Source organism: Gekko japonicus, unplaced genomic scaffold, assembly GCF_001447785.1.
Source record: "Gekko japonicus isolate JY-2015 unplaced genomic scaffold, Gekko_japonicus_V1.1 scaffold98, whole genome shotgun sequence".
Lineage (NCBI taxonomy): Eukaryota > Metazoa > Chordata > Lepidosauria > Squamata > Gekkonidae > Gekko > Gekko japonicus.
The window spans coordinates 651,560-675,603 of record NW_015164668.1 but is presented as its reverse complement, the minus strand read 5'-3'; the positions used below and the strand labels follow the sequence as shown (position 1 = coordinate 675,603).

Here is a 24,044-nt window from a genome sequence, read left to right as displayed (position 1 = left end):
ATTCGAGTCCCGTTGGACCTTAGAGCCCGAGAGCTTCAGGCTCTGGGCTTTCGAGAGCATCTTTCGAAGGTAGCCGTGATTCTCGAAAGCTTGTGCCCTGAAGATCTTGTCTCTAAGGCGCTACCGGAATCAAATCTCGAAAAAAAATTTAAAAAATCAGTACTCAAGAGCATCATGGAAGACAGCCGTTCAGTGTATCAGCTGCTCCAAATGCCCCGAATAAGGCAGACAGAATTTGGCCTCTCAACTAAAAAAAAGAAGAGAGTCATGGATGATTCAAATGACATAGCTAAAACGTTTAGTCCGATCAGACGGTCATATCTGACGTCTCCAACAAACATCTCAGTTCATTGCTGGAGTACAGGCTGCTCTCATATGTTTTCTGATCCTCGATTACTTCAGATTTCACCAATAGGTCTTACAGGACTCTTTCCTAGAACATCCATCTATTTTCCCACGGCAACTTTCCCGAAAACAGTCCCCTTTGGGAGGGAAACACTGTGTTGGAGGAAGCCCCATGATGGAGATCATGCAGAAGGCACGGTTGGCACTGAAGTTCTCTGAAGGACTGACTCAGACTCTTTCTCTTGGTGGCACCTGCAGACCTGCTGACTTCCTCCAACAGGCCTAGCCGGGCCTCTGCCATTTCCTCTGCCGCTCGAGCCCCAGAAGCCTAAAAGGAAGAGTTGCAGGTATGGGGGACCCACGATGGGATTTACTTTGTCCGCCTGAACCTTGAAGATGATGCTGGGCTCAGGTCAAGACTGGCCAAACCGGTTTAAAAGGAAAGCCACGCATCGTTTGGTTCTTGCCAGGGGAACACCAGTGCCCTTTCGAGAGGTTCACCAGATCCTCCGGCTCCCTCCTCTCCCACCGTATTTCCAGACCCGGGTTTCCTCACGGTCTAGGCTGGCTCTATGGCAGGCACTCGGCCACTTCCAGCGCCCCTCTAGGCTCTTCTTGCCAAAGGCAGCTTTGCAGATGGGTTTTCCGGGCTTCCCTCACTCCGCTTCTTTGCAGATCAGAGTGACTTTCTCGTCCAGCAGGTCTTCCATGGTCACCGTCACCAGCTCAGTTCTGCCTTGGTATCCTTGGGCATCCGGCAGCGTCAGGAACACGTGGGAGCCGGTGAGCTCTGACTCAGTGAGAGCGATCACCTGCTCTGGCGCCTGAATCACCTGAAAGGAAATGAACGTGAGTGTGGCTGCTCTGTCTTCCCAGAGATCGGGAGACTTGGACTCAGATTCCTACTCGGCCCTGAACCTTGTGGCAGCGGCTGTGTCTCCAGTATAAACATCTCAAAGGTAGAAGAGTAAAATGGATAACCTCATGTGTACCACCCTGAGCACTCTGGAGGTACAAAAGGTACAAAACCAATGCATTTTGGCCTAGGAGCAAAGTCCCAAAGTCACCCTCCATCACCAATACTTTAAAGAAAACTCAGTGGTCAGAAATGGGAAAGGCAAAACCAAACCAGGAAACAGGAGAGTGATCTAAAATGCTGGCCCCCGCTGTAGTTTTACGGCAAATTAGGCAGAAGGGAATTTTATTAAGCTGCGAGGAAGGGGGGGGGGAAGCACGGGAGGAAGGAAGAGGAGTGGAGGAAAAACTTGCACCGGCTTCAGGGCAGGTCACCTTCTTGTTTGGAAGAAACATGACTTACTTGCACTATATGGGCCGCGGGGACTTGTGAGCCTGCAAACACCACTTTGGGGTGCTCGGCCCCACAGTGCTCCTCCAGCTGCTCCTGCCCGGAAAAGAGCTCCCCACACAGCCTGCACCCGAGCGACGGTTCTGCCTGCGTGGTGTGTTCTGTGGCCACATGGTGCTGGAGTGTCTCCTGGAGGTGGAAGGACGCCGAGCAGTGTGGGCAGAGGAATGCCTGGGACCCTACGGCACAGAGAGCGCTGCAGTGAGCCCGGAAGCCTTTGGAGGAGAGCAAGGGAGGGGGAGATGGGGGAAGGGGGCACGCTCACCCAAGTGCTGACGCTTCAGGTGAGCCTGCAGCAAGGCCAGGGTGGGGAAGAGACCCCCACACTGCTCACACTCGTGGAACACCACATCTGGAGGAGACAAAAGCCGGACTGCTTTCAGATAGGGATCGCCCCTTGCTCACCACCAAACTGTAGTGAAACGGTCGGGTCATCCTGCAGAGGTTTCCCAGGCAGCGACACGTAGCTGTGCTCCTGCTCCCAGCACAGGGGGGAGTGTCTCTATAAACCTTTTTTTGTAAGGCTCTAATGCACTTTTGAGCGGGAGGGAAGGCAGTGTGGTATAGCCCGATCTCATCAGATCTCTTAGGGGCACGTGGGAGAGGGCCTTTTCTGTGGCAGCTCCCTGTTTATGGAACAACATCTCCAGAGAGGTGCGCCTGGCCCCCCCACTGTCGACCTGCAGAAGGCAGCTGAAGACAGTGTCTTTTTAGGATGGCATTTGACTGATTTGATTTTTTATCGATGGGCAGTCCTAACTGGAGTTTTTACGCTGTGAACTTCTATGTGTTTCTATAACTGTTGCTTCATTCGTATTTAGAACGGATAAAAGGAAGTCCTTCTTCACCCAAAGAGTGATTAACACATGGAATTCACTGCCACAGGAAGTGGTGGCGGCTACAAGCATGGACGGCTTCAAAAGGGAATTAGATAGGCATATGGAGCAGAGGTCCATCAGTGGCTATTAGCCACAAGGTATAGATAGGGGCTCTGGGGCAAGTGATGCTCTGTCATCTTGGTGCTTGGGGGGGGAAGGCAACAGTGGGAGGGCTTCTAATGTCCTGGCCCCACTGGTGGACCTCCTGATGGCACCTGGTATTTCAGGTCACTGTGTGATACAGAGTGTTGGACTGGATGGGCCTTTGGCCTGATCCAACATTGGCGTCTCTTATGTTCTTATTGCCTGCCTGTGCATAGCTACCCTGGACTTCCTTGGTGGTCCCATATCCAAGTACTAACCCCAGGGCCCACCATTTGAGGGATCAGCTTAGCCTCCATGACCTGATGAGATGGGGCTAGCCTGGGCCGTGTTGGACTGGATGGGCCTTTGGCCTGATCCAACATTGGCGTCTCTTATGTTCTTATTGCCTGCCTGTGCACAGCTACCCTGGACTTCCTTGGTTCCGTATCCAAGTACTAACCCCAGGGCCAACCTGCTTAGCTTCCATGACCTGATGAGATCGGGCTAGCCTGGGCCATCCAGGGTGGACCGAGGCATCTTTAGAGAAGCTATCTTTGCCACCCTTCCGTCCTTACCTGCATGTTCTTCCTTGGTGTGTTTTCTGTAGGCTGCGGTGCTGAGAAAAGTTTTATCACAAGAGCTGCACTGTAACGAGGAGAACTTGGAAGAACGGTGGTTCTGGGCTGCGAAGATATCTGGGTGATGGGTCCGATTGTGGTACCACAGCCCCGACAACTGCTGCAGAGAGCAAATGAAATTGGGTTACCACGGTAAGGTGCGTAAGAACACAAAAGCCCTGCTGGATCAGATCTGTGGTCCGTCTGGTCCAGCATCATGGTTCCTGACAACTAGATGCCCCCGGGCGTCCCTCAAGCAGGCAGTGAAGGCGAGGGCTGCTCCCAGTGCAAACCTGTAACTGGAACTTCTCTTCAGTGGTGTCAAATCACTGGAACAACCCAAGGAGCTCAACTTGTTTCTTTCTCCTTGGGGTTAGGAGGCAGGTTAAGGCATGCTGGAGTTCAATGACACATAGAAACACACAAGCGCACATGAATCTGCCTTATACTAGATCAGACCATTGGTCCATCGTGGACAGCACTATCTATTCAGACTGGTGGTGGCTTTCCAGGCTCTTAAGTAGAAATATTTCACATTACCTACTACCTGATCCTTAACTAGAGATGTCAGGGATGCCAAGCGGACGCTCTACCACTGAGCCATGGCCCCTCCCCGACTGACTCTAAGCCACTGGGTTTGATTCCCCACTCCTCCACATGCAGCTGCTGGTGTGACTTTGGGTCAGTTACAAGTTCTCTCAGAGCTGTTATGAGCAATTCTCGAAAGAGCTCTCTCAGACCCACCTACCTCACAGGGCGTCTGTTGTGGGGAAGGGAAAGGAGATTGTCAGCCACTCTGAGACTCCTTCAGGTAGTAAAGGGCGGGGTATAAATCCAATCTCCTCTTCTCCTTTTCTACTGCTGTCAACTTTGTCTTTTTAATTATTGGGCCATGCTTTTGATGGTTATCGTAGCAATGTACTATTTTACTGAATTTTAAAAATTGTTTAAACTCTTACCCTGAACAAAATCATTTTATAAACACAGGTAATAGATTTTCTGTGTACAAACACCGAACTGCAATTCAGACTCCGGCACCTGAAGTCTTGAGTGTCACCGTGTCCTTGTTGCACTGATCACCAATGCTCCCTCTAAGCTGTGGAGTCTTGTGAGCAAAAATGCTACTTTGTGAGCTACTGGCATTAAAGTTGTGAGCGAGCGGTTTGGCTACTGCATAAATTAGTTTGCTCTGGAGCCATCCTCCCTGAGCTAAGACAAAAATGTGTGAGCCGGAGGCTAAAACTGTGAGCTAGCTCACACTAACTCAGCTTAGAGGGAACACCGCTGTCCCACCATTTGAGGGATCAGCTAAGTGACACCAAGAGGGATTGCTGCCTTCCAAGGACCACTGGGAACAACTGAAAAATAGGGAGCAGTGCACAGACAGAAGGAACGCCTGGGGGTTTAGTAATGGCGTACCTGATAAGCTTTGTCGCAGATCTCGCAACTGAAGGGCTTCCCCCCGACATGGGTGACCATGTGACGCTCCAGCAGGGACGGTGCGCTGAAGACCTTCCCGCACGTTGGACACGGGTGGTACTCCCTGGCGTGGGTCATGTGGATATGCTTGCGGTGTTCCTGCAGCGTGGGGAAGCTCATCTGGCACTTCTTGCAGTCGTAGGGATCGTCAATGTCTGTGTGCCATGGAGAGGGCAGCTGGTTATCCTTCATACAGAAGTTATTTTTCATTCATACAGAGTCTTCATGCTACCCTTGCAAGGGACTGTCCAAGGCTTATACTCCTGTAGTGCAGCAGTGGAAGCCATAAAGTGGCAAACAGGAATGTCACTGGTTCGAGGATTACCTCAGTCGCTAACTCACTGAGGGGCCTGAGGAAAGGCCCTCTTCCTCAGCTCCCATCTTGATTATTAAATGAGGATGAGGATGATGACGAAGAAGAGATTGGATTTATACTCCGCCCTTCACTACCCAAAGGAGCCTCAGAGTGGCTTACAATCTCCCTTCCCCACAACAGACACCCTGTGAGGTTGGTGGGGCTGAGAGAACTCTTTTGAGAACTGCTCTTGAGAAAACTGCTCTTAAATAACTTGTAACTGACCCAAGGTCACACCAGCCGCTGCATGTGGAGGAGTGGGGAATCAAACCGGGTTCTCCCAGATTAGAGTTTGCACTCGTAACCACTACACCAAACTGACTGTTCTGGCCTGCCTAGGCAAAACATGGCCCTCGTTTGTAAGCATTAAAATGCAGTAATTCAACTCAAACTCCAACTGTTTTGAAGCTGAGGGGCAGCAGTACAGAAACCAGAGGCTGGTGGAACGCAGACTCCAGACCTTACAATTTAGCATCACTCTGCTAAATTGCAGCCTGTTGATAGCACCTGAAGGATGGGAATTCTAGGAAGTCTCCTTCCTCTAGCTTATGTTTTTATCCCACCCATCTTCAGGGAGGCATACATAGGTCTTTTCTGCCCACATTTTATCCTCACGACAATGTTGTGTAGTGATTAGAATGTTGGACTAGGAAACAGGGTGGTGGTGAATCCCTGCTTTGCTGGGTGACCTTGGGCCAATTACACACCCTCTCTCGGCTGAACCCACCTCACTGGTTTGCTGTTGTGAGGATAAAATGGAGGGAAGGAGAACAATGGGTGCATGGGGGTTAATATGTGCATGTGAGTGTGTGTGTGCACTTGGAAGTCATGGCGACCTCTGGTGACTACTGAACATAAGAACATAAGAGACGCCAATGTTGGATCAGGCCAAAGGCCCATCCAGTCCAACACTCTGTCACACAGCGGCCAGAAATACCAGGAACCATCAGGAGGTCCACCAGTGGGGCCAGGACATTAGAAGCCCTCCCACTGTTGATCCCCCCAAGCACCAAGAAGACAGAGCATCACTTGCCCCAGAGTCCCTATCTATACCTTGTGGCTTATAGCCACTGATGGACCTCTGCTCCAAATGTTTATCTAATTCCCTTTTGAAGCTGTCCATGCTTGCAGCCGCCACCACTTCCTGTGGCAGTGAATTCCATGTGTTAATCACTCTTTGGGTGAAGAAGTACTTCCTTTTATCCGTGCCCACGAGTTCTTGTCTTGTGAGAAAGGGAGCAAAGTACCTCTTTCCCTCTATCCCATGCATAATCTTATAAACTTATACTGGCGGCCTGGGGGATATTCAGAGAGGCGGCTGAATAAAGCCTGCCCCTGCCTCCCAACTGCTGGTATTCCTTGGAGGTCTCCCATCCAAGCACTTGCCAGAGTCAGAGCCCTGCTTAGCTTCCGAGACCTGACGAGATCAAGCTTGCCTGGGCTATCCAGGTCAGAGTGGGAGGTAAAGGTAAAGGTTCCCTTGCTCGAAAGCCAGTCGAATCTGACTCTAGGGTTGTGGTGCTCATCTCCGTTTCAAAGCCGAAGAGCCAGCGCTGTCCGAAGACGTTTCCGTGGTCATGTGGCCGGCATGACTAAACACCAAGGCGCACGGAACGCTGTTACCTTCCCACTGAAGTGGTACCTATTTATCTACTTGCAATGTCTTGCTTTCGAACTGCTAGGTTGGCAGGAGCTGGAACTAGAGATGGGAGCTCCCTCCGTCATGCGGCACACTCGGGTCTCGAACTGCTGAACTACTGACCTTCCACAGCCTGCAGTTCAGCGTCTTAACCACTTGAGCCACCGCAGCTCTGTTATAAGCCAACCTGGGTCTCTGTTGGGAAGACCAGCTGAGTATAAAAGAAACGAAGAAACTAGGCTGAGGAGGAGGAGCTGAGGAAGAGCACCTCTTCCTCAAGAGACAGCGGCAGAGCTGGCTCTGTATGCAACCAGCTTCCTGAGCCCCTGGCCTTTCATTTCTTATACGTTTTATAACTAGCCTCCACGCCCTGACCTCAGATCTCAGAAGCTAAAAAAAGGCAGGCACGGGCAAAACACCTCTGTTCATCTCTTGCCTTGACAATCCTACGGGGTCGCCGCATGCTAGCTGCGACTTGATGGCATTTTACGCACACCAGCCTTCATGACCGAGGAAGACGGGTTTTAAAAGGGATAAGCTATGGCTGGTGATATCCTCCAAGATGTGCTGGGTGGAAAGGAGGGGGGAGATAAATTGTAATGATGCATAACGTACCCAGCCCTGTGCCATCAGATGCACTGGCCAAGGGTTTCCCTCCTCCTGATGCCAGGGTTCCAGGCCCTCCCGATTTTATCCCTCTCTGCAGGGAACCCCCAGCTGGGAGCCCTTCCTCCATGGGGCCAGCTGAAGCTACTCACGGTGGAAGGTGCGAAGATGAATGGAGAGGCCATTTGCTTGGCGAAAGCCCTTCCCGCACTCCCTGCAGACATAGGGCTTGTCGCCGGTGTGGGTGCGCACGTGGCGGGACAGCTCAATCGACTGCGCGAAGACTGCGGCACAGTACTGGCAGGCGTACATCTTCCCTGCAAAAGAGAGCCACTGCAGCTGATGGCGGGGTCCATCTCGTAGGCTACCAAACAACGGCGTTATCCAGGGCTGAGCTCTGCACCCTGGAGGTCTCGGCCACTGTTTGGTTTGGGGACCTTCCACTGTTTGGCACAGGGGAAGAGCCTCTGCTTTGCATGCGGAAGGTCCTAGGTTCAATTCCTGGCACCTCAAAAAGGAACAAGCAATAGGTGATAGCAGGGCTTTTTTTCGTAGAAAAAGCCCTGCAGGAACTCATTAGCATAATAGGCCACACCCAACAGCAGAAACTCCTTAGCATATTAGGCCACACCCCTGACAGCACAGCTCATTAGCCCATTAGGCCGCACCCCCATGTTACCAAAAGTGTGGTCATCCAGCCACACTCACCTTTCCCTTCTTATTCTGTTTACCTTGTTTGTGGTCAAAACCCAGGGCCTTTTTTTGTAGCAGGAACTCCTTTGCATGTTAGGCCACACACCCCTAATGTAGCCAATCCTAATGAGTTTCTGCTGTTGGGTGTGGCCTATTATGCTAATGAGTTCCTGCTGGGTGTGGCCAACTCAGGAGCCAGCCGGAACTCTGTTCCTGTGCGTTCCTGCCCAAAAATAGCCCTGGGTGATGGGAAAGACCTCTTGCCCGAGACCCTGGAGAGCAGCCGCCAGTCTGAATAGACGACGCTGACCTGGATGGACAAAGGCTCTGATTCAATAGGAGTCAACCTCATGCGTGAACACGCGTGTGATCATAATGTTCTCCGTCACCAAGGGGACAGCGGGATAGAGGTCCTCCAAATACATACGTACAAACATACCCTCTGCATGCTTCTTCTTAGTATGGTAGGCAAGGGCGGAGGCCTGTGAGAAAGCGGTCCGGCAGTGTTTGCAGACAAAGGGCCGATCCCCAGAGTGCAGGCGCTGGTGGTTCTTCAGTGTGGAGTTAGCGGCAAATTTGGCTCCGCACTCGTCGCAGGAGAAGGGCTTCTCGTCAAAGTGCTCCGTCAGTTTGTGGTACTGCATCCCTGGGGAGGCAGAAAGGTGGCAGCATGCGGCAACTGTGAAGAAGGCCGAGCTCCTCCAGTTTAAAGGCTTTGAGGCAACCCAACTGATGTGGGCGAACTGAAAGGCTAGGAACACCTCTCCCTAGAGCACCCTTTCCTCCTAAGGTTAGCTGGTGGTGGCACCCAATGTTCCCTCTAAGCTGTGAAGTCCTGTGAGCAAAAATTCTACTTTTTGAGCTACTGGCAATAAAGTTGTGAGCAAGTAATTTGGCTGCTGCATAAATTAGTTTGCTCCGGAGCCCTCCTTCCTGAGCTAAGATAAAAACGTGTGAGCTGGAGGCTACAAAACAGTGAGCTAGCTCACACTAACTCAGCTTAGAGGGAACAGTGGTGGCACCCACTGAGGGGACCAAGAGCTCATGACCACACTAAAACGGTTCCTGGACTGTACCACAGGCAAGTTACAGCCGAGGGGGTGTTCGTCTGAGTGAACACTCCGCTATATCGTAAAAATCCCCAGCCACAGAAAACTACGAATACGCTACCCCCTGTAAGCACGGTGTGGTGGCTAGAGGGTCAGACTAGGACCTGGGAGACCCAGCTTGAAATCTTTACTCTGCCATGAAGCTCGCTGGGTGACCTTGAGTGAGCAGTCTCTCTCTCGGCCTCACCTTATCTCACTGGGTGGTGGTTGTGATAAAATGGAGGGGAAGACAGTGAGGTTGGCAGCTCCTTTGGGGAGAAAAACAGGGCATAAATATCTAAACAAACAATACACGGCAGGGGTGGCCAAACTGCGGCTCGGGAGTCACATGCGGTTCTTTCACACACATTGCGCGACTCCTGGCAGGGCAGCTGGGGAAGCGAAGGGGAGGCCTACTTTTTCTCCCTCCCTCTCTTCCTTCCTCCCATAATTTGCTTTCTTTGTTTCTCTCTCTTTCCACCTCGTTCATTCTTTCTTTCCACCGCTCTCTCTTTTTCTCTTTCTCTTAGACAAATAAATATAATTAGCAAACAAATAAATATAATTGAACAGGTAAATATCGTTATCGATATCTGTTTTTACCCCTTTTATTTTTGGCAGTCTCATTTAATGTTAATAAGAAGCACATTTGCATATCTTAAAATAAAAACATGTACTATTTGTCTTGCGGCTCTCAAACATTTGACGTTTATTCTGTGTGGCTCTTAAGTTGAGCAAGTTTGGCCACCCCTGATATATGGGATGAATAAAGGCTCTCTAGTCGAACTTTCTAGAGTGCTAATATTCTGCAGGTAGGGGTGCAAGGGAGCGGGAGGATCCACTCACAACTATTTCTATTTTATTTTATCTTTTAAAACTTTATTATATTTCTATCCCCCCCTTCCCCGTGAACGGGCTCAGGGCGGCTCACAATTAAGGGCACCATGTGCTAGGTGTATAAAACATATAAAAACAACCATATATTACAATTAAAGTGCTCAGTGATGTTAATCCTTCAGACGAATTTAGATGGCGTACTGTAGATGTAACACAAAGTCCCAGTTCAGAGGTGACGGATCCATCACGATGCTGTGGCTCTATCTTCATACAGGGCCAACCCACTACCCCGTTGTTACTAACAATAATAGTTGGTGGTAGTGGTAGTGGCGGCTCCTAATTAAAAGCCTGGCGGAAGAGCTCCGTCTTGCTGGCCCTGCGGAACTGTAAAAGGTCCCACGGGGCCCTAATCTCCTCCGGGAGCTGGTTCCACCAGGCAGGAACCATCACTGAAAAGGCCTTGGCCCTGGTTGCAGCGAGCCTGGCCTCCCTGGGGCCGGGGATCACTAACCGATGTTGTGACCCTGACCGTAGTGCTCTCTGGGGTATGTGTGGGAAAAGGCAGTCCCTCAGGTATGCTGGACCCTGGCCATATAGGGCTTTAAAGGTAAGTATCAGCACCTTGAAGCGAATTCGGAATACTATTGGCAGCCAGTGCAGCGCTTTCAGCCCAGGCCAGATGTGCTCCCCCCTAGGGAGGCCCATCAAGAGCCTGGCCGCAGCATTCTGCACTAGCTGCAGCTTCTGGATTTGCATCAAGATGTAGAGAGCATTACAGTAGTCTAATCTCAAGGTGACCGCCGCATGGATCACTGTAGTTAGGTCATCGCGGTCAAGGAAGGGAACCCACTGCCAAATCAGCCGGAGATGGTATAAGGCTGACCTGGCAGTGGCTGCCACCTGGGCCTCCATAGTTAAGGAGGGATCCAGGAGCACTCCCAAACACCTAACTTCCGGCGCTGGCACCAGAGGCACCCCGTCGAAGGCCAGGAGAGGGATCCCCATCCAGAGACCGCCCCGACCCAGGCACAGGACCTCCGACTTTGCTGGGTTTAGTTTCAGCCGGTTCAGTCTAAGCCAACCAGCCACGGCGTGCAGTGCCCGGTTCAGATCTTCCGGACTGGAGTCCGACCAGCTGCCCAACATCAGATAGAGCTGGGTGTCATTGCATACTGATGACACCCTAGTCCATACCTCCGGGCAATCTGGGCAAGGGGGCACATATAGATGTTAAACAACATCAGGGAAAGCACCGCCCTCTGATGAACGCCACATTCAAGTGGGTGTCTCCTGGACTGCTGTTCCCCTAGTGCCACCCTTTGTCCCCGACCCTGGAGAAAAGAGGCACGCTATTGTAAGGCAAGCCCCTGTATCCCCATTTGCTGAACCACCTCGGTCCAGATGCCTCCAAAGGTCGTCCGTAAGGGCAACTAACGCTGTCTCCGTCCCATGACCTGGGCGAAAGCCGGACTGGAAGAGATCTAGGATGGAAGCGTCATCCAGGAAGCCCTGGAACTGTATCACCACCGCCAACTATTTTAAAAGCATCAGAAATAAAGCAAACAGATCCCTGCCTATGGGATTAGAATTTTTTCAAAAAAGGACACCGAAGAATAGAAGTGATCGGATCACCTCTACCGACCTATGCGCTAACTGTGGTCCCACCATGGCACATTCTGCCTCTGACCCTCTGGATTGCTATTCTGCATGTCATCCCGCATGCTACAGAACCACAGAATGCAAGCAACTGAAATAAAAATGCTTTTCTCCCCGAAGCAGCTGACAACCTCATTTTTTTCTCCCTCTCCCAAAATACTTGAACTCGAGGGCATCCGATGAAGCTGATGGGCAGTAGGTTCAGGGTGGACAAAAGGAAACACTTCTTTACACAGAGAGTGATTCAGGAGTGGGATTTGCTGCCAGAGGATGTAGTGATGGCCACAGGAATAAACAGCTTTGAAAGGGGATTAGATAGATTTGTGGAGGAGAGCTCTACCAGTGGTTACTAGCCATGGTGACCAAAGGGAACCTCCACATTCAAAGGCACTAAACCTCTGAATCCCAGAGCCAGGAGGCAACACGAGGGAAAGGTCTTGGCCTCTATGCCCTGTTGCTGGCCCTCCAGAGGAACTGGTTGGCCACTGTGTGAGACAGGATGCTGGACGAGATGGACCACTGGTCTGATCCAGCGGGGCTCTTCTTATGTAACTGTACCAGCTGTACCTGAGGCGTGAGCAAATTCTCGACCGCAGATGTCGCAAGCCACGGGGAGGCGCTTTTTCTTTTTCTTCCTGGAGGCAGAGCCTGGAGTCTCCGGGGGGCATTTCTCAAGCTCCTTCCTGGAAGCCCTCGTCTCATTGCAGTCTTTGCAGGGGTCTTGCTTCTGGCTGGCGACGCAGCAGCGTTTCTCATGTACCTGGAGGCGGCAGTAGAAGCGGAAGCTCTTCCCGCAGGCCTTGCAGGTGAAGCTCCTCTTTGGGGCAGCACCCTCGGGCGGCACCCCAAGCTCGGCCTTCTGCTCGTTTACTTCTTGGCCCGTGTCTTCAAGCGGGGACTCCTTTTCCGCCAGCCATCGCTGGGCATCGGCCTCACCTCCTTCCGTCAACAGCCCTGCACAACAATTGGAACAATGCTGCCGATGTTCACCAAACACGGTTTGGCCCATCGACGACACGCTGAGCATCAGCATCCAAAAAGCCACAGAATAATCTACCATGTAGTTCCCCGAAAGCTCAACTTTTTAAATCTCTGATTTCTCGAGGCTGCAAAAACTGGGTGCCCGGCAAAGGCCTGGAAATTCAGGGGAGGGCTGAATTGGACCGCCAGAGATCCAGGAGCAGAACAGATTTTGCAGATTGGCTGAAGTGGCACAACGGCATGTAGGCTACAGACCGTGTGTGCCACCCTGACCACCTTGAAGGAAAGGCGGAGGTGGAGGAATCAAGTAAATAGATAAAGGACATTCGATGCATCATGTTGTTATGGGAACTGCTGCTTAAGCCTCCATCCTGCCTTGGAATGCAGGCTTGCCTGGGAGGCCACAGGTGGCTCCAGACTCTCAGCAGCCTCTCTAAAGAAAAGCAAGGAGAGGCTGCTGACAGGCCGGTGCTTGGAAGTCCCTGCAGGAGTCTCCTCTGGCACTTGTACGCCTGAACTGACCTGTTAGATCTGGCTGCCTGGCCCTTCAGCTTCCTCCTTCTCCACGTCCAGTCACCACCCATCCCTTAAAGTTACTTCTTTCCCCCAATCCAGCTAGGTTACCCACATCCTAGCTTGCCCCGACATGTGCACTGTTAGAAGGCTGGTGTACACATATGCTTAAAACATGCTGACTTGGGCATGCCTCCCCACTGTGGGCACACCCACCGGCAAACACTCATTTGCTGCCGCCGGAGTATTCTTCCGGCCACCCAAGACAGAGAGATCGGCAGGCGCTCACCTGCCTGGCGCAGTTCCCGCACGACTGGCTGCAGGCCTGGGAAGAACCCCTGAGCGCCGCAGAGGAGCTGGCAGATCTGGTTGGCAGGCACGGATGTGCCAAGGGTGCTGCTCAGAGCTGCCTTCCAGGATGCTGTGGGGGTCCCCTCCAGCAGGTCAATGTTCAGCAGCTGGAAAAGATGGGAGAGGAAAGGAACAAGGGTCACAGGAAGAGGCCTGTCTTGTGCTGCCTCTGCAAAATCAGAAGAGGCAATGCCTCTTGCTGGCCCTGCTGCCGGAATCTTACTGTTCTCCCAGTTTTCCAGATTTCTGATCAGGTGCAGGTGTGCGGCAGGACTCTCCTCACCAGGTGACAGGGTTATAAGAACTGCCCTACTGGATCAAACCCAAAGGTGCAGTGTTTTGTTTCCCACACCGGCCAGCTGGAGACCTCTGGAAGCTCCCAAAGTGTGGCACGAAGGCAACAGCCTCTCACTGCAAGCCTGACGTTTGGCTCTCAGAGGTCTGTCGCCATCTACCTGATACGAATCAGGGCACCGTCTCGGATCCTCCCAGAGCTTCCTCCTAGCAGAGCCCTCCATTAACACTGTTCAGTCGTTCACTGCCAGGTCTTGTTCTCTCCCAGCTGTGGCCTCGGCCTTTTGGAATGCTCTCCCGTCAGACCTGAGCATGGCTGCTGCAAAGGCCTCCTTCTGTAAGCGATGCAAGGCTGTACTGCTCTCTTTGGTGGGTGACGAAGCAGTATGGGCTTGAGGTGGAGGGTAGTCTGTAGTTTACTTATGATTTTAACTGTTTCCTTGCCTGCTGGGCAGGCCTCTGTACACCACCATGAGCCACCAAGATCCGTGGGAAAGGTGGGATGTGAATACTTTAATAAATAAAATTAAAATCTATCTATGATGGTTAAATGCTCTTTTTGATCTGGGAGAACCAGGTTTGGTTCCCCACTCCTCCACTTTCAGCTGCTGGATGACCATAGTTCTGACAAGAGCTGTTCTTGAAAAAGAGCAGTTCTCTCAGAGCTCTCTCAGCCCCACCTACCTCACAGGGTGTCTGTTGTGGGGAAGGGAAGGGAAAGGAGTTTGTAAGCCGCTCTGAGACTCCGAGTGAAGGGCGGGGTATAAATCCAATCTCTTCTTGTTCTCTTCTCTTCTTCTTCTTAAAAAAAAAATTATATGTGCATGTGTGCGTGCACCTGGAAGTCATGGCAACCTAAGGCGAATGACCCCTACTGGGGGCCCAGAGGATATTCAGAGAGGTGGCCAAATAAAGCCTGCCCCCACCTCCCACCTCTGGTATCCCTTGGAGGTCTCCCATCCAAGTACTTGCCAGAGTCGACCCTGCTTAGCTTCTGAGATCTGACGAGATCAGGCTTGCCTGGGCTATCCAGGTCAGGGCTGGTTAACAGTTCCTGATTGACCTCTCCTCCACTCTAAATGTGCTAGCGCAGGCAGTGGTTAGTGTCCGACCAGGATCTGGGTGTGAACCCCCACTCTGCCGCGGAAGCTTGCTAGGTGAGCGGTCATACACTCGCAGCCTGACTTACCTCACAGAGTCGTCGTGAGGATAAAATGGAGAAGCATGTAAGCCCCTTTGGGTCCCCCATTGGGAAGAAAGGCAGGGTATAAAGGGAGTAAATAAAACAGGTCTAATCCTTTTTTGTCAAACCCCTCTAAAGCCAGTAGCCATCCATGTCATGAGGCACTGAGTTCCGCCTGTTTACCTTAAAATTTCAGCCATGAGCAAAAAGTTTGCGTGGTCTAGTTCCAGGTGCACAGCCGTGTAAACACGTTAAACCCAAAGGCCCCAAAGACTACCCACTAACCTCACTTCCGCCTGTTAATGTCACGCTAGGAGAAATGGTTACCATCTGCTTACTGGTCACCAGTGAAGGGGATGGCTGGGCTCCCACCAAGCACGGCCATGGATCCCTACGGTTGTGTTATTGTTTGGTAAATGGTTGCCTGTATTTACACCCAGTGTTCCCTCTAAGCTGAGTCAGTGTGAGCTAGCTCAGTTTTTTAGCTTCCGGCTCACACGTTTTCGTCTTGGCTCAGGAAGGAAGGCTCCAGAGCAAACTGATTTATTCAGCAGCCAAATCGCTCGCTCACAACTTTAATGCCAGTAGCTCACAGAGTAGAAGTTTTGCTCACAAGACTACACAGCTTAGAGGGAACATTGTTTACACCAGCATCAAAGGGCAGCATCCCCGTACCTCGTTCATTGCCTTGGCCAGGTCCGCTTCTGCCGGTGGTAACCCCACAAGCTCTGCTCGCCGCCGGAGGGCCTCGGAGATCAGTTCGCGATGTCTCAGTATTATTTCTGTGACAATGCCAACGCTAGAGCCAACTAAGGGGGGGAAAACAGCACATCCTATTGCCGCCCCTGAAGTCTCAACTTTCCCACTGCCAGGTTACTGGCTTCAAGTTTGCAAGATATAGTTTTTTTAAACTTAGTTCTCAAGGGCCAAAAGTGCCGCAATCCAAGGGGCTTCAGGTCAACACTGGACGATGCACAGCCTAACTCACGTGAGCAACTGGCCTCCTTTACACACAGCTGGACGGATGAAGATCACTGCTGGGTTAGCCAGAAGCATCTTTTGATACAGGTGGGCAGGGGTCATTTCCCGCAGGAGCGGAGCTCCGGCAATAAAGAGCCCAGGGGGCAGGCAAATGCAACAAGCCCCACCCCCTGCTCCCAGCAGCCCTCAGTCAGAGCAAGAAGCAGCCAGGTAAATTGCAGAGCCGCCCCCAGCCCCCCGGTCCAAAACAGTCCAGTGGCACCTTTAAGACCAACTTTTATTCAGGTACAAGCTCTCTCTCCTCTGCGAGGACAGATCTGCACGCCCCCCCCCCCAATGGCTAGTAATCCAAAACAGTCCAGTGGAGCCTGGGTGTTGCCCTCTGACACACTTCCGGTGATGTCAGGGGGTGTGGCACAGGCAAATAAGTTATGCTAATGAGTTATGCTAATGAGCTCCTGCACCTCTTTTTCTACGAAATGACCCCTGCAGGTGAGGATATGAGTTTCTGTCCAGGTGTCCTCATCATTACATTGACTGGAACTGGATCGTTTCCACTACCTCCAGCTTCAGATGCCAGTTGCTACCTGATGCAAAGCGGATGAAAGAAGCTCTGCAAATGGGTCCCCAAGTTGTAATTCACTGGTACTGGAAGAAGTAGATGTCCATCATGACTAGCAGCCATTGTCCTCCATGAATGTGTCCACTCACTTTTTAAAGATACGTCTCTGACCCCCTCAACAGCTGGAGAGAATCCTACGAGTGGACTCTCTAGATATTACAGGGGTGCCGAGACTACAAAAGTCAGCACTTTACATCTTTGGCCCAAGGTTGGTAAAAAAATAATGCATGTAGGGAGGAAGGCGTTGCATTTGGGCCAGCCCGCCAGTACAGTGCACGTCTTTGTCTGTCGGTCTGGATGACTGCAGCAGGACCCAGGCCCAGTTATACACTCCGCAGAATCAAGTGGGATGGGGTCTTGCCTGTTTGAATACTCCTCCAGATAGAAAAACAGCATGCCAAGGAGCAAGCCGCAACCAACACTTTTCTGAAAAGTGAGTTTTCTGCATGCAGGGAAGCTTTTTTTTGGGGGGGGGGGGAAGCCCTTAAACATGCAGGCCCCCCCGATATTCCCCCCACCAAGCTCTACCACCCAATTTAACTGTGTATAAACTAGAGGTTCCAGATTTAACTAACAGCTGTACAAGATGGGTAGCCGACTAGCCGTGTTAGTCTGTCTGTAGCAGTAGAAATGAGCAAGAGTCCAGTGGCATCTGAAGAAGTGAGCCGTGACTCACCAAAGCTCATACCCTGCCACCTATTTTGTTAGTCTTTAAGGTGCTACTGGACTCTTGCTCTTTTTTACTGTAACAGTTGTACAATACACCCTTTTTAGACATTCACACTTTCTTTGATCTACAGCCATTAACCTCCAAATGTAGCAGCAATATGGTGTCAACAATCTCTTAGGCAGTAATACTAGTAAAAATATCCAGAAGTCACTTCTAAGGGCGTAATCTTCAACTGTCTAAGAGACAGGTGGAGGTAGCTGGCTTTTAAAAATACCCGAAAGGCAGATGGTTTGATTTTAACTAATTTTAACAAATTGATGAGTTTTAAACAAATTAGACTTGAGAGGGTGTTACTTTGATGCAGGGCTATTTTTGGGCAGGAACGCACAGGAACGGAGTTCCGGCTGGCTCCTGAGTTGGCCACACCCAGCATGAACTCATTAGCATAATAGGCCACACCCAACAGCAGAAGCTCATGAGGATTGGCTGCATTAGGGGTGTGTGGTCTAACATGCAAAGGAGTTCCTGCTACAAGAAAAACCTCTGGGTTTTGACAACAAAGTAAACAGAATAAGAAGCAAAAGGTGGGTGTGGCTGGATGACCACACTTCTGGTAACATGGGGGTGCGGCCTAATATGCTAATGTGCTATGCTGTCAAGGGTGTGGCCTAATATGCTAATGAGTGTCTGCTGTTGGGTGTGGCCTATTATGCTAATGAGTTCCTGCTGGGTTTTTTCTACAAAAAAGCCCTGCTTTGATGCATGCAGCATCACAGGATGGCTGGTGCGTACAAACCTGTTGCAGCCCAAAGACCACAAAGGGATTTTTCACAACACCTTGGGCACCACACTCTAAAGTGGAGCTAATATGCACAGCTGCACACTTATCAAAAGACAAACTTGCATGCTCCAGTGTTGGTTGAAACCGGCTCTGGGTCTCGTTTCAGAGGCATGCAAAGGAACAGCTGACTGTGGAAGACCCTTTGCCCGGCATTGTCACACTCACTGGTTTGGAAGAAGAGGTCAGCATCGGCATCCTTCTGCATCTCCTCCAGGAACTGTTTCAGAGGTGACTCCTGACCTTGCAGCGCCAGCAGCAGCTGCCAAATAGCCACTGCTGAAAGAGTCTCTTCTTCCAGGGCTGCAGAGGCCAACACCGCAAGCACTTTGGACCCGGCTACACCTGTTGCAATCTTCTCCATCACCTTAAAAACAGACAGGAACCCAGTGAGGAAGCAATTTTCAGATGGCCGCCTTAGCTACCTTGACGCCGCAAGCACTTTGGACCCGGCTATACCTGTCGCAATCTTCTCCATCACCTTCAAAACAGACAGGAACCCAGTGAGGAAGCAGTTTTCAGATGGCCGCCTTAGCTACCTTGACCCTTGAAAGGTCCTCCACTGAGATCTCACACTCTGAAGCTGCCCCGTTCCTGCTTTCCCTTCAAAGCCCACCTTGAAAGCCACCTTTGGGTTTGACGCCCAGATTCTCATGCCTTGCGTGTAATGACCCCAAGAACAAGTCACAGTTCTCGTTCATCTCCTGTCACTCATTCTTTCCCCACTGTCAGCACTGATACTGCAAGCTCCTTAGGACAGGGATCTTGTCAGGCTGAGCACCATGTACACTAATGGTGCTACATAGACAATACCTGGGTAGAGATGTTTCCCTGCAGGACAGGCTCTGCAAGGGCTCGAAGACTCATCCCACCAATATCAAAGCTCTGGGTAAACCCTGTCAGGATTTTAAGACTTCAGCTGATTGTTCCTAGAGGAGGTTCTTCACCAGGGCTTTTTTTGTAGAAAAGCCCAGAGTATCAAAGCTCTGGGTAAACCCTAAGACCTCTGTTCCTAGAGCAGGTTCTTCACCAGGGCTTTTTTGTTAGAAAAAGCCCAGCAGGAACTCATTAGCATAATAGGCAATACCCAACAACAGGAACTCATTAGCATATTAGGCCACACCCCTGACAGCACAGCTCATTAGCACATTAGGCCACACCCACATGTTACCAGAAGTGTGGTCATCCAGCCACACCCACCTTTTGCTTCTTATTCTGTTTACCTTGTTTGTTGTCAAAACCCAGGGCTTTTTTTGTTGCAGGAACTCCTTTGCATGTTAGGCCACACACCCCTAATGTAGCCAATCCGAATGAGTTTCTGCTGTTGGGTGTGGCCTGTTATGCTAATGAGCTCTTGCTGGGCGTGGCCAACTCAGGAGCCAGCCGGAACGCCGTTCCTGTGCGTTCCTGCCCAAAAATAGCCCTGTTCTTTACAATCATGAGGACTAGAAATCATCCCTCCTTCAAAGTACTGCAGAGATCCAAGGGACTGTGAGAGAGCAGTCATGCTACAGCAGAGGTGGGTTGGAACTGGTCTGTCCAGAGCTCTTATCCGGGCTGTGAGCAACTGGTCATTACCTTTCTTGCCAGATGACAGAGGCCGTGCATTATGTCCCTGTATCCTGTCCCAGTGCTAATGCGTAATGGGCGGTAGAAGTGGGAGGGTGGGCATCTGTGAGATACTTTAAGGAAATACTGTAAGAGTATTAGTGTTTTACACACGTTTGTATTTTGAGTAAAAACTAATATTGTTAATTGGGTTTGCCTGGGTTCTGCATAAAGTTCATATCTCCTGTACCTAGCATTAGGAGCTGCGGTGGCTCAAGTGGTTAAGACGCTGAACTGCAGGCTGTGGAAGGTCAGTAGTTCAGCAGTTCAAGACCCGGGTGTGCCGCATGACGGAGTGAGCTCCTGTCTCTAGTTCCAGCTCCTGCCAACCTAGCAGTTTGAAAGCAAGAAATTGCAAGTAGATAAATAGGTACCACTTCGGTGGAAAGGTAACAGCGTTCCGTGTGCCTTGGTGTTTAGTCATGCCGGCCACATGACCACGGAAACGTCTTCAGACAGCGCTGGCTCTTCGGCTTTGAAACGGAGATGAGCACCGCAACCCTAGAGTCGGACTCAACTGGCTTTCGAGCAAGGGAACCTTTACCTTTTACCTAGCATTACGTTTTATGGCATGCATGGCCTGGCCAGACAAAGTGACATTTATTTCAGATCCGGTCCTCGTAACAAATGAGTTCGGCACCTCTCTGCTAGAGAATAAAGTGTGCTTTTCATGGTCACACAGATTCTTTTCTGCCTCTTATGCAACATGGCCAACGTGCTCAGCCTCTTACTGCACAAACTGTGTCAAATGTTCCTCTTGAGTTCCGTGCCCTGGTCAGGCCAGTCGGCCTTGCTGTCATCCTTGCTCACCTCTCGGTCTCCAGCCGCCAGATGCCGCACTGCAGAGAGCTCTTTCTGCAACAGCTGGGGGTCGACAACAAATCCGGCAAGAGTGGCCTGGTGGTGTCTCAAGAGGTTCTTCCCATAGGCTTCAAGATTCCATCTGGCTGAGAGACAAATAAACGTCCCAGCAGTAGAATGTGATCCCCGATAGCAGATTTTCATAAGACAGTTACAAAGAGGGACGCCGTGCTTTGAGTACGTTTATTAAAGGGCATATTTGGACAATCTGTCAGTAGGATTTTCCTTGCCTGTCTACATTTAAGACCTATTGTGCAGTGAGCTTTAAACAACTAGATCAGCATTAGATGACTGCCAGGTTATTAAAACCCAAATGTTCTAAAGCTAAACAGATTTAAAACCTAGTTTGTACTCCGCAGTACCTGTGCCATCAGATTCGACTGCTGCTGGCTCCCAGTTGTTCAGTACATGATGTAGGCCGGGGAGTGATGCTTTCAGGGCAAATAGAAGTTTGAGCAGACTCTCTGCTTTCAGGGTTTTCTCCTCCACTGCTGCTTTTATCAGATTTTCCACAGCCTCCTTTGCTGAGCTGTTCTGACAACAGCCCAGTATCATCTACTGAGACAAGCACGCAAGTTAGAAACAAGTTCCGGGACACACAGATCCCCTCTGGCAGCACAAGTTGTCCAGAGCAAGAAGACATCACTTTTCTCCCCCCCCCCTTTCCTAGGTAAGGTTTGTTCTGCTCTAAGAGCTGGTCAAAAATGGGACATTTCCCCTTCATAGGTTTAGAAACAGGCACCAGCACTGGATTTAGGCATAATCTGCACCATCAAAATATTCATGTGCTCAAAGGCTTCTTCCAAAAGGAAATGCTGACAACATGTCAAGACTAAGGAAAGCATGTCTACCTGTCAAAACAGTCAAGTCATTTGTGAACTGATGACAAAGGCAGATGGACACGCACACACAGGTTCAAATGCACTGCGCCGGGGGGGGGGACTGCTCCCACCCCAAGAAGTCCTATTTTGCACCCTAACTGAAGCTATGCAAACTGTGACATTTATTGTTACTTGTTAAAACACATACACCCTGGCTCAAGATGGCTGACTCTGCCTAGTTTATGCTGCTTTGCCTAGCTGGGGGGGGGGGGGGGGGGCCAAAAGCTGAAGAGGATCGGAGGCCTTGCCACTTGCCCAGCAGAAACACTGTTCAGTTTTCCCCTTCCCAACAGTCATATTAGGATCCATGCAGACTGTACTACAAACCCTCCAACATGATTCCTGGTTGCATATGCACAGGGTTGGCGGAGGCCCAGGCCAGACCAAAGGCCTGCATCCTGCAATCTGCAAAGGTAGGACAGGAAAAGTGAGGGGAAAAGGCCTCAGAGAGGCTTGCAGGGGGGAGCTGCTCTGCTGCCCCTGCTTGGATCGACCCCCTTTTCACCTTGGGGGCCCTTATCCCACTGCCCCGATGTATCTGGGGAGGAAATCTGATCTTCAGCTCCAACCCTCTCACTCCCTGTAGGCCCGGAAGCCTCTGAGTTTGTATGGGGCCCAGTAGAGCTCTGCTGGGATATTTCCAGTGCAGTCGGGGGGCTGGCTGTAGAATGACCCAAAGCCTTGGGTCTGGCAGCACTGACAGAGGCCCGTGCCAGTCTCTGATGCCTGAAGCCTGAGGTGGGAGAGGCCTGCCACAATGGTCTCCCACTGATGGCGGCTTGTGGTGCTGTAGATGTTTCTGCCCTTGGCCAGTCTACGATGCCTGGAACCTCAGGCGGGAGAGGCTTATCTTAATGGTCTCTCTTTTTTTCTTTTTACAACCGGCAATGGGGCCTTTTTTCAAGTCTTTTCCGTCTTCCATACCAGTAAGGCAAGAGTCTCCAAGAAAGCGGAGCTAGGCTCAAGCGTCCTGCTGGAGTGGCAGGGCTATCAAAACTGGAGGGTCAGTCTCTCTCTGAGCCAACACAGTCAACACAAATTTGTGTAGCCCTGCCTAGAGTGAGCGGAGGCCTGACCTAACCAGTCTGGATGACTTCCCTCACTGAAGGAGAATGATGTTTCTGTAATTTTGCCTTGTCAATGATTGATTCGTTATCGCGAGTTTTCTTTTATTGTTCCAAACACACGGTCATCAGGGAGAAATAGCTTGCGAAATGGTTGTTAAAATACTCAGACACTTCTGTTTCTGAGTGGCTTTTGTAAAGCTTGCACAGTTGATGTGGCTAAAGTTTACTTTGCTGTTGTTTTAAATTCTTAAATATTTTTCTTGGTGTATGCTTATGGGCTATTAAACCTGAACAAGGGCAGTCTTATTTTGCAGCCACAAAGGCTAGAAATTTGTTGTTTTTTTTTAAAGGATGTTGATTTCTACACTCAGTATCAAACTGCACAGGGTATGGCATAACAAGAGAACACACACGCAAACCTTGAAATATACCTACCAGGGCTCTTTTTGTAGAAAAAGCCCAGCAGGAACTCATTAGCATAATAGGCCACACCCCAGACAGCACAGCTCATTAGCACATTAGGCCGCACCTAAGTGTGGTTATCCAGCCACACCCACCTTTTGCTTGTTATTCTGTTTACCTTGTTTGTTGTCAAAACCCAGGGCTTTTTTGTAGCAGGAACTCCTTTGCATGTTAGGCCACATACCCCTACTGTAGCCAATCCTAATGAGTTTCTGCTGTTGGATGTGGCCTATTATGCTAATGAGTTCCTGCTGGGCGTGGCCAACTTGGGAGCCAGCCGGAACTCCGTTCCTGCCCAAAAATAGCCCTGCCTAAAACAGCCTATTTAAAACCAGACTGAGAATTCACACATTCTACTCCTTCCCCCAGCCTCTGGCCTCCTACTGTCTAATCGCTGACCATAAGAAAATGGCTGAACATCATTTCCGACAACCCTGGTGTCCAGGTTTTAGAAAGGCCCTGGGCTTCTCATAAGTGTAGGGCATCCATGACCAAGGGTGGGCAATCTGGTGGCCCTAGGGGGTGGATTGCTAGACCCGGGAGATCCAAATTCAAATGCCATGTTTGGCAACAAAAGTCACTCAGGGGGCTTGGGCAACCCACTATGGCTCAGCTTAATCACTCTGCGTGGCTGTTGTGAGGACAACTTCAAAACTCCCCCTCCCACCCAGGCGTCACTCTGAGCTCCTTGAAGGAAAAGCAGGATCAAGAAAGCAGACCAGAGCAAACCACCTTGCAAGCACGTGGCTGAGACACACACACACACACACACACACAACCTCTGAACATTTCCCCTTTCCTCCTGTATACCTGCTTTTCAGTCTCAGGAAGGAAATCCTCCTCTGCTTTTCCCAAGAGATCTCGGATGGGCCCCAACTCAGTCACGTTCTGAACAAGCTCTTCCCTTCTTTTCTGAAGCAGAGCAGCTGCAACCTTCTTCTCTCCTGAGCTTCCTGGTCAAACAGAAGGAGGAGGAAAGGTTGGGGGTGCAAGGAGAAGGGTGGGGGTGGGGTGGGTCAGACCTCTCTGGGCTAAGAGTCAACTGGAGCCTAGGTACAAAGAACCCCCCACAAATACTGTGGCAGGAAT

At 50.8% G+C, this 24,044-nt stretch overlaps 1 protein-coding gene across 1 annotated transcript in view; it reads right to left on the bottom strand.

Moving 5' to 3' along the window:
• Positions 1-1,001: 1,001 nt before the first annotated feature.
• ZBTB40 (zinc finger and BTB domain containing 40) overlaps positions 1,002-24,044 on the bottom strand; it is a 29,551-nt gene continuing 6,508 nt past the window's right edge. Inside the window, exons 3-16 of the mRNA XM_015409122.1 lie at positions 23,766-23,908; positions 20,908-21,100; positions 20,495-20,631; positions 18,245-18,443; positions 15,641-15,774; positions 13,427-13,595; positions 12,211-12,597; positions 8,502-8,708; positions 7,522-7,686; positions 4,710-4,924; positions 3,249-3,411; positions 1,977-2,063; positions 1,664-1,890; positions 1,002-1,178 (exon numbers count right to left, since the gene is read on the bottom strand). Of these exons, the coding sequence (XP_015264608.1) occupies positions 1,002-1,178; positions 1,664-1,890; positions 1,977-2,063; positions 3,249-3,411; positions 4,710-4,924; positions 7,522-7,686; positions 8,502-8,708; positions 12,211-12,597; positions 13,427-13,595; positions 15,641-15,774; positions 18,245-18,443; positions 20,495-20,631; positions 20,908-21,100; positions 23,766-23,908 (2,603 nt within the window). The remainder of the gene's footprint in view (positions 1,179-1,663; positions 1,891-1,976; positions 2,064-3,248; positions 3,412-4,709; positions 4,925-7,521; positions 7,687-8,501; positions 8,709-12,210; positions 12,598-13,426; positions 13,596-15,640; positions 15,775-18,244; positions 18,444-20,494; positions 20,632-20,907; positions 21,101-23,765; positions 23,909-24,044) is intronic.